This window comes from Balaenoptera musculus, chromosome 11, assembly GCF_009873245.2.
Source record: "Balaenoptera musculus isolate JJ_BM4_2016_0621 chromosome 11, mBalMus1.pri.v3, whole genome shotgun sequence".
NCBI lineage: Eukaryota > Metazoa > Chordata > Mammalia > Artiodactyla > Balaenopteridae > Balaenoptera > Balaenoptera musculus.
The window spans coordinates 85,155,485-85,173,238 of record NC_045795.1 but is presented as its reverse complement, the minus strand read 5'-3'; the positions used below and the strand labels follow the sequence as shown (position 1 = coordinate 85,173,238).

The following is a 17,754-nucleotide window of genomic DNA, read 5'->3' as shown; positions in this document are numbered from 1 at the left end:
AGGAAGAAAGTTGGGCTTCCCAAAACTTCGATGGCAGCAAGTTCGGTGTGGTCACACCTAGGTATTCTTGAAATCAGTTTCGTTGAGGAAGAACAGTCTGAGATTCTTGGAGCTAGGCTCGAGGTCACAGGTGGAAGGCAAATCTGTCACTGGTCCTCTCGTAGGTGGCCTAGAACCCAGTAGGCACTCAAGTCATGTTGACACGAATGAACGAATCCCAGTACCGCCGTATCACATCTTATGAAGACTGAAGGGTGATTATCTTGGGCTAGAAAGTAAAAGAGAGAGCTGCCTACCTAGAGCTTAAGGGGCCTCAGGCTGGCATCCGAAGCCTGGCGATCTCATTCCTCTTTGGCATCATTCTGAACTGCTCTGCCTGAAGCTGGCGCGATGTTAAAGAGAGGAAATGCATGCGAGGAAAATCAGAGAGCAGAGGGTCGGGAACAGATGTGAGCAGAAAGGAACAGCATTTGAAATGAAAGAAAGAAATTGGCCTCCCACAGCTGGAAGGACAGACCCCCTCAGTGTCGTCAGGGATGTGGGATAATTTTGCCCTCCCTTTGTTCTCTCCCTCCCCCCCCCCCACGTCTTCCACGTTCCCAGGGTGTTTGTTTGATGTCTTTTTCTGTTCGGTTACTGGACCCTAAGGACGGACCCAGGGGCAGTAGGTGACATACAAAAATGAACGAATTGAGCAGCTCTTATCACCTCCCTTGCGCTCCCCCCGTGTGTCCACAGCGCCTAGCACGTAGTAGGCGCTCCCTAAACATCTGGAGTGCAAATGAGCTGCAAGTTTGCGGCGCTGAGCACGTGGAACTGGGGAAACCAGGACAGCAGAGGAGGGTGTCCCCGACCACAAAAGCCATGCGGGCGCGTGCGGAAGGCAGCGGCGGGCGCTGCCTGCGTGGCGCCCGGGGCGGGGGCGCGGGGGCCCGCGGCAGCACGTGCGCGGGGGGGACGCGGGCCGGGCCGGGTGGGCGCGGGAGGTGCGCCCGCGCCGTGGCCCCCGCGCGTGCGGCTGCCCGGGCGGCGGCGTGAGTCACGGCGGGGCTCGCGTTTATAGCCGCCGGCAGGCTCGCGCGAGACGCCCGCCCGCCCGCCGCTCCGCGCTCCAGCCCGCGCGCCCCCAACGGCCCCCCAACCGCCGCCCAGGCCCGAGGGCGCCATGAGTAGCCCGCGCTGCGCCCCGCTGCTGCTCCTGCTGCTTCTGCCGCCGCTGCTGCCCAAGCCCCCCGCGGGGGACGCCGCCGTCATCACCGGGGTAAGCGGCCCCCGGTGCACCTGTCCGCCCGGGATGCGCGCCCGCCTCGCGCGCGCCCGAGAGGCACCGGGTGGGGGGCGGGGGGGGGGCGACCGCCACGGGGAGGCGGGGGCCACCGTGAGGGTCATCCCGGGCGGGGACTCCTGCTCCAGTCGCCCTTTGGCGCACTTGGAAAAGTGCCCTGCTCCCAAAGCCGCGGACGGCCGGGACATCGGGCGCTCCCTGGAAGAAAAAGTGACCACAGTCTCACCTCACCACCTTCATCACCACCTTCTCCCGCTTGCTTCCCCCTCTCTCCTCGTGTTTGGTCTGTTTTTCTCTTAAGCTGAAAGAAGTTTCCTTTCGCGGTTTTCTCAAGCACTTTCCCCAGACATTCCAGTCCCTATCCTTAAAATTTTAGTGTCCTGAAATGCAGAGGGGCAAGCCCAGTACCCCCAAATCCCGGGAGCCTTAATTCTGTAGTCAAGGAGTTTGCTCCCCGAAGCATCCTCCGCAAAAACGCTTGGAAATAACTTGGTCCGAGGACATATGTGCACTTTGAAAAGCAATGTGGACGCTGCCTTCTGGGTTCCAGGTTTTTTGGTTTGTTTGTGTTTGTTTTTGTTTTCCCAGCGTCCCGAGGTTCTCCCTGTAAAAGTTTTCCACTTCCAGTTACTGATAAAGCACCTCCAGTACTCTGGCTTAATTATGGAATAGGTTGCCATGTAGATGTTGCAGTTTAGAGAGATGTCTTCATCATTTGTAGAAGTAGGAACTAGTTCAGTTCTCTTCTGCGTCCACCAACAATTTTCTTTGTGTGGATCCGAAGGATGAGTTTACAGCACCAGATAAAAATGTCTAGTCTACGTCAACAATGCAAAATCGCTACCATTTCCTGATTGTTAAATGCTTTACTCTTGTTTTTTAAGTCTGAAATTATTTTACACCTCCATTAAATTATTTCAAATATCTAAGTGCACACAATAGGGTTTAAATAAAACTTCTGTGTTTGAAATGATGATATACAGATAATGAAATAACATTTAAATTTAAGGGAAATGTCATTGTCTTGAGAAAATTAAGCTCTATTGTCTCCATGTTAGTTAATAGGCTTATAGCACATTGAAAGTCCTCATACTAGAACAGTATTTGGTTACAGCCAATACATAGTTGGGTTACAGCCAAGAGATGCTTAATTATAAGCATTGTGATATTTATTAGAATGGTTTGTAGAGATTTTTACAAATGTATTTGAATAGCTTTGTCAGTCCCTGTGGTTGAAAAAAAGTTTTCACAGGTCTTTCTAATACATGAGAATTGAAACCTGATGAGTTTTTTTTCCCCCTCTTCCCCTGCTGGCTCATTTTAAATTTCTCCTAATCCTCTGAGTCCCAGATTCCTTTGTGATATAAGTATCTTTTTGTTCCATTCACAAGACAACAACACTATTTGAATAGATCAGCAGTGGGTTAAATATGAAGGGCATTAGGAAACAGCTGTCTAATTAAAAATATATAAACCTATGCAATTCTTTGTATTTCTGAGAACTGAAGCTTTTTGTGTTACACAATGAAATTTTATCACATTGAATGTTTATCTGTTAAGGTTTAGACTGGGCTTATTATATAATTATTTGTGCTGTTTTTCTTGTTTTAAATCAGTGCTACAAAAAAAAAAAAAGAATTTAAAAAATTTCTCTAAAACAGCATGGCAATAAAGAAATGTAGTTATGTTTCCATGACAGGAACCATCTGGAGTCAAATAAAAAACTCAATAACTTATCTAGATATGTCATCTCTAGGATGTTAAACATCCAAGTGATTGATTGAATTTTAAGAGATTTTGGCTGAATTTTGATTGTCTTATTAAAAGAGCTAGTGGGGCTTCAGAATTCCTGCTCTTGACAAGTCCCATCTGTTGAAATAAAATATTGCCTGAAACCTCCACCTTAAATATTTACTTTTTTCGGGGTAGTATATGTAGTTCTTTTTAAATTGATTTATATGGCCACATGAATTTGTTAAAACAGTATTGGAAAAGATCGTGTATTGAACGTCTCATTTATGGAATGTAATGGCTACCTATGTGTGATTTCTGGCATTCAAATAAAAATTGGAAAAGTGGGAATGTTTATATATATTCCTATAAATGTTCAAACACCCCAAGATGAAAACTGTAGTTTAAATCCAGATATTTGTTTTAAATAGCTCGAGAAAAAATTCTTTATGGAGGAAGGAAAACCAATTCTAAAGCAAGATAGTTGATCACTTTTAATGAAAAAATAGTGAATAAGAGTGTGCCCATATATTTCCATTTTGAGAAGTTATAGCTGTCCCCCAAACCAAGAACTCTGAGGAAGTGTTTTAGTTGTTTCCATTAAATCTACATTTAAAATTTGTGTCTAAATTATACACTTTTTAGCTTCTTACGTATATAGTACAGGATGCTTTTACCTTATCACTAGCGAAACATTACTGCACACCATTCAAACCAAGCATCCTATTTATGGTTGGTTCTAGGAAAGAAGAATAGTTCTTCAGATCTATTTTCATGCAAATAAGTTTAGACTTCATTATTTACTTCTATTTAGTCAAGTATGGAAACTCTTCCATAGTTAATTCTTTGATTATATGTATTTACAATTTTTTATATCAGGAACAACGGTCTTGAGTAATCACTGTTGATAATTGCATCTGTCGCTTGCATTTCTAAATCTGATGGATCTTATAGGATAGTTCAGGTAACTTTGTAATGCACACATATGTATATCCTAAGCCAATAATTTCCTTTTTGCAGGTTACTCACCCGGAAAAGAGTAATATAAGGCAAAAAGTCTTGGTCTGTCCATTCTCAACCTGTGAGATTTCTTTCTTTCAAAAGGAAATGGTGCAAATCAAGTCAATGGTGTGAGAAACATCAAATCTCGTGAACCAAAATGCAAATATTTGAAGGAAAATGAGCAGTATTTTAAAAATCTACATCAGTGCCTTTATGGGTCTGGAGCATTTCATGCCAGATTTAGAGACCATTTAAATCCCTTTTTAAAATTGGGCCCAATGTATTCTGCAGTTAATAGTCATAAAATCTTGTGATTCGATTTATGTAGTTCCTAATGGCCATGTATGGTAAAAGACTAATATAGACACGTTCTTCAAATTCAAAGCCGATTCATCCATAAAGCACAAGAAAAAGAGAGCTGATTTTGTTTTTTTAAAACCTTGTGGTTTAAGATTTTCATCATGTGTGAGCCATTATTTAGGCGATTTTTTTTTTTTTTTACCCAAGTGGGAAAATCACTTCTGATCAGATTTTGTTGTAAATATGTTCAAGCAAATGAAGATAACAGTTCTTTTTTTATATGTAAGATTATTAAAATCATAGCGGTTGGATATTAAAAGGGCATTTTTTTTTTTTACTGCAATTTTAGATCCCCTTAGCCTGAGTCATTCCTGTTATCTGTATTTATCTGTGTGCTTATTACATTTCAGGCCTGCGACAAGGACCCCCAGTGTGGTGGAGCCATGTGCTGTGCTGTTAGTATCTGGGTTAAGAGCATACGGATTTGCACACCGATGGGCAAAGTGGGAGACAGCTGCCATCCGCTGACTCGTAAAGTTAGTATATATGTTTGTGTTCTTGGTGGTTCTCTTACATTGCAGTAACTCACCTCTGAGCAAGGCCTGTGTGACATGAAACCCAGGGTAACGTGCTAGAAGTTGGGAATCAGAGAAGTTGAAGTGGAAAACCACTTCCTCACTCCTTTCCCTTTCCATTTGAGAGAATTGTATCCTTTACCATCCTTATTCTATTAATCATTTACATATCATGCTTCTCGTGGCATTAGAAACATTTCATGAAAATAATTTCAAACACTTAAATTTGCTTAAAAAATTTTAGGATATATATATATATATATATATATATATATATATATATATATACTGTGTATGCTTCTTTGCAGAAATCAGAGTATGAAAGCTCTTGAAAAGACTTTTAACGTCAGACCTACCGAAAAGGCAGAAGTAAATAAGTTTGTGTTTTGGTTTTTGCAGAAACTCATCCATGATGCAATCACTCTTGTATCTTAACTTGAAAGTCCTATATTTTGACTCTCTCCACAGGATGCATTGTTCACAACCATGGAGGTTCACGATATTTAACTTGCCAATTTATTATCTAACAGCTCAATATCACAATGCCCTGAACACCACTTTTGAAAAGTTATTGCCAAGAAGTGGCAGGACCAGTGGCAGGGCTAGACAGCGCTTTAGAGGTTGTGTCCCCAGGGGTTGCAGACTCTCCTGACTGCAGGGGTCAGGCAGCTGTACGTGACTTCTGGAAGGGGGTGGGTGGCAGGCAGGAGAGAGCAGAGAAGTTTGTGGAGCCTGGAGAATCCTTGCCCTTCAGATTCAAAACGTTTGAAATACAGTATGAGTACAGTCAGATCCCCCAGGGATGCCAGCTTGCAGGTGCCTTGCTCTTCTAGTGGTACATCTTCATTTACTCAGCAGTTACGTGGGGTGCAGGGGCAGGGATGTGTGCTGAAGGACAAGTCCCAGGCCTGGTGGCTTGTTGGCGGCGAGTTCAGTCCCCTGCAGTGTTCTCTCTACACGTGGTATCCTCTCGTCTTAAAATAGGTTGAACGTTTTCAAAGCAAGCTGGATTCCACCTTCTGCTTTTTTTTTTTTTTTCCCACACGTGGCTTAGGGTTTAAAACTGTAGTAGTGCCAAACATCTTTCCCGTCCTCCAGAGTTACAGATAACAGCTAATATTTTGACTCTCTTGGAATGAAATAAGGAAGGACGTATATTGGCTTGGGTTTCGCTCTGTGCGCTGTAGTGGGGACCCTGGTTGATTGGACCCACCTGAAGATGGCATTGGGCTCTCCTGTGGTTTCCTTGAGAAACACTTCCTGTTGTGTTTAGACCTTTCCTCCCCGTGAGCCGGTCTTGTCGTTTGTAAGCATGATACGTACCTTTTATTCTTGGCCATTTTGAGACAGGAAATGTTTTAAACCTTAGTTGTCTGGCTCCGTGCCAGACCCCACCCCTCCCCACCCCGGGTGGGCGGCAGGGGGGTGGGGAGGGGTGGTGAAGCCGGCCCAGCCGCCTTTGACCTTGATCTCAGTTTTTATCATCAGCCTTATCCAATGAGAGTCATCTTTTGTCCATTGGAGTCGCTGTCGCTGAAAAGTTGACTCTTAACTCACCCTCCTTTAAGACTTACGTTGTCTTCGTACAGGATTAGTATAACCTCACGTGCCCCGGGTACTAGAATCTCGGGGCCAGTTTGCTAGAGCGAGTGAAGAGTGACACATTCTGGGGAACTATTTTTGTATGAATCGCAGTACTAGTTGCCACTCGTTGGATGCAGTCTTGTACCAGACGCTGGATACTAAGTGTTGTGGATGTGCTTCTCATGTAATACTCCCAAGAAGCCTGTGAAGTAAGATTTAGTTTTGTCCTATTTTCCGTGCAACAACATTCAGCCTCAGAGGGTCTCAGTAAGTGGCTGAGGTCCCAAGGTGATAGGTCAGAGGGCAGGCTCTGGATTTCACTTCTGTCTGATGCTCCATTGTCTGTGTCGTCTTAACCACTATATTCTCCTACTTCCGTGAAAGCTGTCGTCATGTTTAATTTGAACATGTTTTTCAGCGCAATTAACCCAAACTGGTTTGTGTGGGGAAGATGCTCACGGAGATGAGGGATGATGGTCCAGAGTTGGCACCTGTCTCGTCCTGTAGTTCCAATGAGTTTTCCAAATCTGAGATATTTTGACAAGAGAACCAGATTCTGCCTCCCCGGTTCCTCTAGTTTCTAGTTGAGGTTTAGTGCAACGTCAGTTCTGAAAGGAAACAAAGTCATTCTCCTGCCGTAAACCCAGGTACATCTCTGTGCTGTGTTTTTATCACACTTAATAACAAAGTCTATAATAACAGAGTAGAGTTTTCCTAATAGAATTAAGTGATAAAAGAAGTGAAGTACTGAAAAAATAAGATTTTAATGTCAGATCTGAACTTACCCCCTATTCAGATGCCCACTTGAAATGTGTTTCTAGACCTCAATGTTACAGCTTTTCATACTGGTTATTTTTCTGTCTTGAAAACACATTTTCATAGGTCATTTCGATGACTGAGTTCTAGTCCCAGAGTTGTTACTTGTCTTGGGCGAAATTAATTTATCCCGATGAAAATCTAGTTCTTCCAGAGTATCTTTCAATTATATTCTATTCAAAACAACTCAAGAAAAAAAAAAGTTTTTAATAAACATGTCCTGGTGAAACTCCACTCTGAAGTTTTACAGCTCATTAGTAGATGGTAAAAATGCAGACAGAAAATTCTTTTTAATGCGATGTGTTTATTACTTTTACCTCCCTGTTTTCTTTTTGTTTGGTTAAAAAAAAAAGTGGATTAACTCTGACTGTGGTCCCAGGTATTGGTGCTTTAAAAACACAGGCTACGAATAGGTGAGGACTATACCTGCTCAAATTTTAAACTTTCCATTCTGGTTTGGTCTTGACATTAGCCACAGATGTTTGTTTATTTTGATAAAGTGAACAGTATTTGATGAATAAAACTGAGACCTGTAAGTAGAAACTGGTGGCCCCTGAGTTTATTTTACTGTTTTGTTTCAGATGTATCAATTAACTTGTAGAGTTTACAGTCACTGCTAGGCTACAATTTTGTAATTGTAAAGTTTTTAACTTCACATTTGATAATTCAAAAATAGAATAAAATATGTCTACTTAAAAAGAATAAGATGCACATCAGATGAATGGATAAAGAAGATGTGGCACATATATACAATGGAATATTACTCAGCCATAAAACGAAATGAAATTGAGTTATTTGTAGTGAGGTGGATGGACCTAGAGACTGTCATACAGAGTGAAGTAAATCAGAAAGAGAAAAATAAATACTGTATGCTAACACATATATATGGAACCTAAAGAAAAAAAAAAGTTTCTGAAGAACCTAGGGGCAGGACAGGAATAAAGACGCAGATGTAGAGAATGGGCTTGAAGACGGGGTGGGAGAAGGGTAAGCTGGGACAAAGTGAGAGAGTGGCATGAACATATATACACTACCAAATGTAAAATAGCTAGTGGGAAGCAGCCGCATAGCACAGGGAGATCAGCTCTGTGCTTTGTGACCACCTAGAGGGGTGGGATAGGCAGGATGGGAGGGAGGGAGACGCAAGAGGGAAGAGATATGGGAACATAAGTATATGTATAACTGATTCACTTTGTTATAAAGCAGAAAGTAACACACCATTGTAAAGCAATTATACTCCAATAAAGATGTTAAAAAAAAAAAAGAATAGGATGCATGTTTTCTAAACACATTTTTAGGCAAATAATAGTTTTAACATGTATTGATTTTTAACAATTAGTTTTTTAACAATTAAGAATGCATTACTAAATCATATGTCTACTGGGAATACTTTGCTGTTTAAGAAACATTCATTTCTATTAATACCCACACTTTTAGAGTTTATAAAGATTAGCCATGTCCATCGCATTCTGATTACCCATTGGCTTTGGAAGTTTAGAATTATGTGACTAGTACTTTTATTCTTATTGCTTATTATTTTATCAAAAAATTTTAAATTTAAACAACTATGTTTCCTTCAAAAAATTAATCTTGTTTTTAAATTTCATTCCATTTTTTATGTTAACATTTTTAGCCCTCATTTTGGTTTTCTATTTTTATTTTTGAGCTGCACTTTAAAACTTGACTAATACATTTTCCTTTCCTGAAGCAAAAAATTTCTGATTAAAACCTGGGTCTTGTTCATGTTAAAAAAAAAAAGGAAGAATTAAAAAGTTATTAGCTGTTTCTATTTCAGAACCAACTTATGGTGAAACATTATAGACCTAATTTCCAAATAGAGTATAACATTTTTTAAAATACTGACTGAAATATAACTAATATAAGTGCAAAATTTAGCGAAAGATGGGTGGAAGAATACAAAGTATGCTCATTTGCTGTCACAGATGTCAAGAGCCACTGTCTGCATTTGCTCTCTCAGGACAGCTTCATGGCCATGATTACAGGTTCAGATTGGCAGAGAGACTCACAAGACATGAATATGCTTTAGGTTAATACGGGGTTTCTCAACCTGGGCTCTTTTGACATTTTAGGCTGGATGACTCTTTGTTGTAGGAGCCGCCGTGTGCATTGTAGGATGTTTATTAGCAGCATCTCTGACCTCTACCCCCTAGATGACAGTAGCACCCCGTCCCAGTTGTGCCCGCCAAAAGTGCCGCCAGACGTTGCCACATGTTCCCTGGGCGGGGAGGACGGGGGTGTGGGAGGGGGCTGGAATCACCCCGGTTGAGCACCCCCGTCTAATACTTCATTCACTGCGCCTTACAGGACACAGCGTAGGAGGTACAGCATCTTCGCCTCCTTGGGAACTCATCAGCTCCCCGAGCACACAGCTTCTTTTGCCCACTCGTCCACACAGGTGCTGTGGCTGCCATACATGATTGCCAGGGTGTGTGTGTGTGTGTGTGTGTGTGTGTGTGAGTGTGTGTGTGTGTGTGTGTGTGTGTGTCGGGGGGTCCCCTTGACTCATAGAAACTACCACTCATTTCCTGCAAATCTTTTATGAGCCCCCTAGTCCCAGAGGCTCAAGGCTCCCCCAACTCAAGTGCAGTTTCACCCAACCAATGAGGCTGACCCACCATTCCCTGCTTTTCTTTACTTCCTCTGGGGACACACTGCAGTGGAAGGCCCAGGTCCGTGTCAGGTCGACCTCCATCAACCCAGGCCCCAGGTCACCCCTCTCCTCACAGGATGGGAGCAGATAAAGTACTGCATGATTTCGGGTTATGTGAGTATATACCTACTCCAAAAAAATTAGAAGAAACAATTTAGAACTTTACCAAATTAAGATACAGTGGCACTCTTCATAGCTATTAAAACCAGAAGCTGTGGGACTTGTCATTTTAATTTTATGCACTGTTATACCATTTGAATTTTTTGGAGCTATGTACTTCTATTGAAAAAGTTGTAACAAGCCTGGTTTTATTAAGATTAAAATTATAAGAGGGCCAGTGCTTTTTATGTGGCGTGACTAGGCTTTTCTGCACGTATCCCATTATGTTTCCTTCTTTAACACAATTGACTCTGTTTTGAGAGACAGCACGAATAATACTTCTGTTTTGTATCAGGACTGTTTTCTCTTTAAAAGTGCTGCGAATGTATTGGGAATCATGCCTTCTCAAGAGTGCTGAAGGTTCTGCCTCGGTAACTTCTAGAATTTGCTGGTTGGAAACCTAGACTATTAGAAACATTGGCTTGAGTGTATAGTTGATTCTAAAGTAAACCATCATGTTGGTACTGAGTGATGAGCTCCTTGGCTCTATTTGTACATCTGAAGATGGATCTTCCATGAACACTTGCTCATGCATGTGTGACTGTCAGACACCTATTAGGTTTGTCATACAGTGAATGTAGAACTAGCAGTGAATGGACCCGTCAAGAAACGGGCAGGTTATCTATGGGGTGTATCGTGTCAGAAATCGTGGTCTGTGTGGCTAAGAGCTCATAGATGGAGGAGAAAACTGCTACAGGCTGGTCCAGTGAAGAAAGGCTCAGAGGAAGGAGGGAGAAACACAGACTGGATCTTGAAAAAGCATAAAAATAAGAAAAGGGCATTCAGGTATAAAGGGACCTGCAGGACAGTCTAATCATTATGTTAATAAGTTCAGTTGGAGGAGATCTAGGTTGACGCTTCCACAATCTTGGTGCTCTCAGTAAGAAAAAGAATAACACAAAGATATTTCTGAAGGTTTCACAAAAACACACGACCTAGTGAGCACGTTGCCAGGGCCCCTCCTAGACCCTGGAGGGACCCTATGTAAGCGAGAGCCTTTGGCTTCCGAGTTTGGTGGCATTGATCAGTGCCAGGCAGGGGGGGCTCAGGGCAAAGGGGGAGCTCCAGGACCTGAGAATGTCACCCCTTTACCTGCAGGGAGGTCACAGCCTATGGTGGGCGCAGGAGACAGGACACACTCGAGAAAATATTTCTTAAATGCCTATGTGCCAGGCAGAGTGCTGTGTCCTCATAAACAAGAGTCCCTTTCTTCCCAGAGCCTGGAGTCTGGGCCTGGTGGTATTTGGAAGAAGATGGAGCTGGGTTTGACTGTGACACGTTCCTTTTCTAGCTGGGTGACCTCAGTCAGGTGCGTTACTTCACCTCAAGAGGAGGCCACTTGGCTTGTGTCAAAACGAGGCAGCGTTATTTCTTTTTTCTGCTGCTTTTGCTGAGGACGACCCACGTGACAGACCAAAGAGTGACCATGGTGTCGAGATGCACAGAGCACCGCACTGAAACCATGAGGGCACTTCTTAGTACCTGAAACTATCTTACTGGGTATCTGTCATTAAAGTTTAAGTTCCATGAAGGGCAGAGGCCTTTCCTGTTTGGTTCGTCACTGTATCTGCAGCACCTAAAATAGGGTCTGATATGCTGGTGACACTCGGTAAATGCCTGTTGAATGAATGAATAACAGACACATGCTCGGTGTTCTCCATGTATACAGTTTGACACCCTTATTACGGTTGGAGCTCACTTGTTCCAGGCTCCTTGGATATCGCTGTCTGTGTTCATTTTTCTCAACCTCAGCACCGTTGACATTTTTTTGACATTTTTTCAGACCAGATAATTCTTTGCTGTGGATACTGTCCCCTGAGTTGTGGGATGTTTAGCAACATCCTTGGCCTGTACCCACTGGCTGCCGGTAGTGCTGCCTCCTCCCCTCATTTGTGACACACAAAAATGTCTCTGGACCTTAGCAGATGTCCCCTGGGGGGCTGGGGGCAGAATCACCCCAAATTGAGAACCATTGGTTCGTGTAGTAGTCTGGGGCTCGGTGAAAGGAATCTCTTAGATCTCAGGGTCAAGAAAGGATCATAAAGGTCATGAGTTATAACGTCTCATACCATCCACTTGTAATTGTCCATGCCATTCCTGCTGCCTCCACCTCCTGTGACATAGTCTCGGTGGCAACAAATGAGCCAGCTATCCGTGGGCCTTTTTTTTTAAAATAAATTTATTTATTTATTTATTTATTTATGTTTGGCTGTGTTGGGTCTTCGTTTCTGTGCGAGGGCTTTCTCCAGTTGCGGTGAGTGGGGGCCACTCTTCATCGCGGTGTGTGGGCCTCTCACTGTCGCAGCCTCTCTTGTTGCGGAGCACAGGCTCCAGACGCGCAGGCTGAGTAGTTGTGGCTCACGGGCTTAGTTGCTCCGCAGCATGTGGGATCTTCCCAGACCAGGGCTCGAACCCGTGTCCCCTGCATTGGCAGGCAGATTCTCAACCACTGCGCCACCAGGGAAGCCCTCCGTGGGCCTTTTGACACACACAGTGACAGAACCATTCTAGCATGCGTCTGCATGGAGCCGATGGCCAAGGTGCCCCCGAGTAGACACTGTCATTAGAGCCTTGAAAATAATGCTCTTGCAGAAAGACAAAGGAACTGGAATGGCTCTGCCTGTTCACCACATACCTCCCCTGCCGTCCTACTGCTTCCCTTTCTTCCCTTTGTATTTATTGATCTCAACCATCTCCCTGGCCCTTCCAGAACCATTTTGGAAATGGAAGGCAGGAAAGAAGAAAGAGGAAGAGAAGAAAAAGGAAAAAGGAGGTAAGAAGGACACGAGCATGGGAGCACCCAAAGATAATGCCCAGAGTAATTAGCCTTGACCGTTGTTGGACACCCATAGAATTGGGTCCATCCAATCAGTTCAACCTAAAAATAAGGTTAGAATGGTTCTGCCACTGTCTGCAGACAGCCTTTTGTTTGATGTATAAAGAAACGATTTAGAAGGCATCTGGAAGATGCATCTCAGATTTTCTCCTAAGGACAGATCACTGGTGTGGGGCGGCCTCTTTTGGTGGAAAGAATAGGAAATATGGCTAGAATGATACCGAAGGAAGCATTTGAGTTGGGAGGCAGGAAGGATGCATTTCCATGCCTTGCGGAAACTGTAGAAGGATCCCGGAGGCATGAGTCTGTAAGAGCTGGCCTCTCTCATATTACCCTGGATCGGGTAATTTGCCATCCCATTTCATTGAATATCGATTGCCTCCAGGCCTAGGGTTAAACTTTCTCCCTGTCACTTGCAAAGCATGCAGGTTCTCAAGAGGGCACCACTCCTACAGGGGGAAGAATGGTTTTTGCTCTTTGCCTCTAGAAAGCATACGTGTTTTGAGGGTCCTCCACTTGCCGCGGCACAGAGAACCACCACACCAGTTGCTGGTTGACCCTCCTCAACCCAGCTTCACCCAAGACATGAGCAGGACTCTTAGAAATAGCCATTGAACGGCTCTTGGAATGAAGCTGACCTTTCACTGCTGGTTCTCCCTAAGCCCAGGTTTGCTTTATTGCATTTCTGCAAATCGAGCTTGCCTCATTCCCTAATTTTCCTCTTAGTACTCCCCTTGCCCCACCCAGAATTTTGACTTCATCTCACATCTTTTTTTTGGAGGGGGGAGGAATGGTTTCTGGGGTTTTTTTATAGATTTTTTTTTTTCTTTTTGGCCGCGCTGCGCGGCTTGCAGAATCTCAGTTCCTTGAGCAGGGATTGAACCCATGCCACAGCAGTGAAAGCACCGAATCCATCCTAACCACTAGACCACCAGGGAACTCCCTCACATATTTGCACAAATGTATGAATTTATATATTTCTCATTATCAGTGAATTTTTATTTGCTCACTGTATACATGTGGTCGTGCCCATAACGTTATGTTCTCCTCAAGGAGCTTCAGTCACAGGACGCTCTAAAAAGAATTAAAATGAGAACAAGTAGAAGGCAGTGTAGCTTGCTGGTTAAAAGCTTGGTCCCTCAGGTCCACCTGCCAGCCAGGCTTCAAGTTCTGGATATGTGACCTTTGGCAAGCTCCTAATCTCTCTGTGCCTCAGTCTCTCGTCTGTAAAATGGGTAAATTAAAGTATTTGCCATCTTCACAGAGTGGTCGTAAGGATGGAAAAGGATAATACATAAAAAAAATGCTGAGCCTGTCGTTTGATGAATAGTTAATACTCAATAAACACTAGCTGTTATTATTCAAAGAGATTTCTCAACCAAGTTTTTTTTGTTTTTGTTTTTTTAACATTTCCTGCTCTGACTCAGTTTTCTTTTTTATTTTAGGTTCCATTTTTTGGACGGAGAATGCATCACACGTGTCCATGCATGCCCGGCTTAGCCTGTTCACGGACTTCGTTTAACCGATATACTTGTTTAGTCCGAAAGTAACCACTTTAGAGGAGAAACTTTAAATGTGAACAGCCACACGATGTCCGTAAAGTCTGTTTACCTGTGATTGTACCAAACAAATAATATGCCAGAAAGAAATGCTATTGCTTCCTCAACTTTCCAAGTAACATTTTCCTCTTTGATTTTTAAGTGATGTGTTACTTTTCTTTTTTTTTTAATCGAAAGCGGACTTATGTTTTGAATAGAAATGTGAAGTGCAAGGCATTATGGAACCAGTTTCACTTCCCTGTTTGTGTTTTGGTTTGGCTTTTTTTTAATGCCAGTAACTTGTCCATTTTCACAAAAGTGCGGAGAATAGGAATTTGATATTTTGTTACAGAAACTTTTTTTTTCTTAAAACACCCCCTGCCCCACTGCGTGTGCACGCATGCACGCACGCACACACACACACACACACACACCCACCTTGGTCTCTTTCCCTCACTCCTCAGTGAGTTTTAAGACTCTCATTTTATTGTTTGGCATTTCCCTCTGACCCTCTAGCATTTTAAAGTGGGGATCCACATCCTTGAGCTTGCTGGCAGAATCACTGATGAGAATCAAGCTTTTTGCCTGATACTTAAACAGTGAAAAGAATGTGTAGTTGAACTAGACCCCAAACTTCTCTTATATGGAGTGGAGGCAGGGGTGCTTCTGAACTTTAACTGAACCTGCTTATGCAAGTGGGTTTCAGGTCTGTGGTTTGACTAGTATGAGGACAGAAAGAATGGGAAGTCAAAGTAATTTAGTCCAGATTTCTAGATTTGGGATTTTTTTAAAAGACTTTTCCAGTACAATATTACATTTATTTCTTTTCCTTTTTATAAAGTTTTTTTTTTTTTTTTAACGAAAGTCTCCTAGTTAGAGATGTTCTAGAAAATGTCACTTGAAGAGGAAGTATTGATTTTAATCTGGCGTAACACTAGTTATCATTTTTAAATCGGTATTAAGTTGTCATTTAAACTTTATTTGTAACCCAAAGGTCTGTTGTAATGGATTGCCTGACATCCCGTCATTTGTACCTGTATCAATATTGCTGTGTAAAAATTCTGTATCAGAATAATGACGGTAGTATATATCATTTGATTTATTTTTAATATCATATCCTTATTTTTGTCACAGCTGTCAGTTTTTATTACAAGCGGATTTCTATATAGCCCACGTTCTAAAATGGGTAAAGACTCCAAAGTTGGTAATACAGCACTAACAGTGTGTAAGTTTTCATTTTATGGACAGAAAAGTTCTGTTTGCATGAGTTTTAAGGTAGTATGAAAATAATGTGTTAAATCATTGAGGTTTTGGAGCATGAAGGAAAATCATGACATGCAAAACTGACTGTTATCAGGAATGGACTCACGGGATTTCACTGTCTTGATTCAGCAGATAGTAACAGGGTGTTGATCACGGGTGGTTAGGCAGGGTGCTAGGTGCTGGCCGTACAGCGATGCCAATGTATCCTGGCCTTGAAAAACCCACCAAGTGTTGTAAATGGATTCAACGTTGCAAATAAACAACTTCTGGAATGTGTTTAACTGACTAAAGTGGCCGTGCTAACCCACTAAGAGCTGCAAAAACAAATTGTCCATTTTGTAGTTATTTATTCAGCCAGGGCTTACAAATGCACATTATGTGTAACTTTACCTCTGGAGTAACGTGTCCCATAAGTGTATGGGATTTTGCTGTACTAAGTACCATACTTGGTCATAGAAGGATTATTTTTGGTTCAGTTTAGTTTGGGTTCAAGAAACAGTCCTTGGTCAGTTTGTTGGAAAAGAAAAATAGACTTCAAGTGGAATTATGGGTAATTTTGCTCAATGCTCTTTTTATATAATGTTCAACATGTCCTTTTTCATAAGTGGTGAAAACTTGATGGGGTCCATCATCCGTTTCCCCCCAGGATAAAAGACATACAACTTTTATAAAATTTTGCTTTTACATATACCAACTTAGTATTTTAAATCACTACCTAAAAACTTAGACTACATGTACACAGCCAAGAGAACAAATGTGGAGCTTGTGTAGAAAACTTAGAACTGTACCTACTGACTCACTACGATCCAAAGAAAAACAGAACTTTGTCATTTGTCACCTCTCTCCTTCGTTATTATTTTTATTGAGGAGTGTACCCTTCTATTTGGTTATTATTTTTTAACTTGTTACCAGAGTTAGCACCTATCAAACCATTGTTTCAAAACCCTTGTGATCATGCTTCATGGCAAGTCTTTAAAATAATTCTGTGCAAAGCACACAGTCTTGGGCCACAAAGATGGTGGTGCCGTTTCTTCCAGTCTCTAGGGCAATCTCTCACTGAAGCTGGAACTTCGTAGGCCGGAATTTCTAAAAGTAAGGTAAAGTGAGAATTTATGCAAGAAAACTTAAGTCAACTATCTAGTCTGATATAAATATTGTGAATGGATTCCATCCTTTCTAAGGTAGAAATAGACCTTATGCCAGAAGCTACTGACCAAACTCAAATGGACCTTTGGATTTCTTGGCAAACATTGATTTTCATGAAAACTGTCATGTCTGACTTGAGCCTTTTTTTAAGAGCAGCATTTTTTTTAACTGTAGAAAAGTGTGTGCCAAAACTGTGCCCTTACAAACCCGGTTATCTAACTGAAGACCTTCATCCGTCCCAGCATATCCCTGTAGTCTTTTGTTGGAGCTTTACCAAACCAGACCAGTGATAGATGAGACACATAGACAGACTTTACTCATCATTGGTTCTCTCATCAGAAATCTCACCCCACTCTTCTCTCACTTCATTTTTCAGAAGATTATAAAGTCAGGGACCATTTTAATGGTTTTCACAAGTGGCGTTTTCTCACGTGACTGGGAACAGGCCTGTCCCCTAGAGACAGTACTGAGGCTGGCATGAGTGTGTGTGGTTCATTCTCCAAAGCAAACAAGCAAAACAGTAACTTCTTCTTATGGAAATTTTTAAACATCCACAAAACTAAACAAAATTGTATGAGGAAGCCTCTATCTCCATCATACAGCATCTTATCAATAATTATCATCTCAATGCCAGTCTTGTTCCTCCTCTACCCACCTCCCACCCCATCCTCAAACCTTCACCTCTCCTATCTTGTCTTGAATCAAATCAGTTTGGTCCCTTCTCCATAGGGTCCACTGTGAGATGGACAGGCACAGCCTTGTGTGTTGGTAGTAACATCAATCCTTCTTCTTTTGTGATGGCTCTCTGCTTAGATGTTGCCAAGGCCCTTTCACTGATCAGTCTGTCC

At 42.4% G+C, this 17,754-nt stretch overlaps 1 protein-coding gene across 2 annotated transcripts; it reads left to right on the top strand.

The window, feature by feature from the left end:
• Window positions 1-1,165: 1,165 nt before the first annotated feature.
• Window positions 1,166-15,930, top strand: PROK2 (prokineticin 2). Of its 2 annotated transcripts, XM_036869470.1 has the most exons (4): window positions 1,166-1,261; window positions 4,729-4,854; window positions 12,834-12,896; window positions 14,405-15,930. In XM_036869470.1, the coding sequence occupies exons 1-4, from the start codon at window positions 1,166-1,168 to the stop codon at window positions 14,507-14,509; spliced, it is 390 nt and encodes a 129-aa protein (XP_036725365.1). In that variant the 3' UTR covers window positions 14,510-15,930. The 2 variants fall into 2 exon arrangements, with proteins under 2 accessions (XP_036725365.1, XP_036725366.1); XM_036869471.1 differs by lacking the exon at window positions 12,834-12,896.
• Window positions 15,931-17,754: the final 1,824 nt, after the last annotated feature.

Bases quoted from the DNA above. Each gene is read 5' to 3' on its own strand.
- PROK2 (XM_036869470.1), top strand. From the start codon at position 1,166: ATGAGTAGCCCGCGCTGCGCCCCGCTGCTGCTCCTGCTGCTTCTGCCG. The intron at 1,262-4,728 runs GTAAGCGGCCCC...ATTACATTTCAG, and splicing joins ACGCCGCCGTCATCACCGGG to GCCTGCGACAAGGACCCCCA. The intron at 12,897-14,404 runs GTAAGAAGGACA...TTTTTATTTTAG, and splicing joins GAAGAAAAAGGAAAAAGGAG to GTTCCATTTTTTGGACGGAG.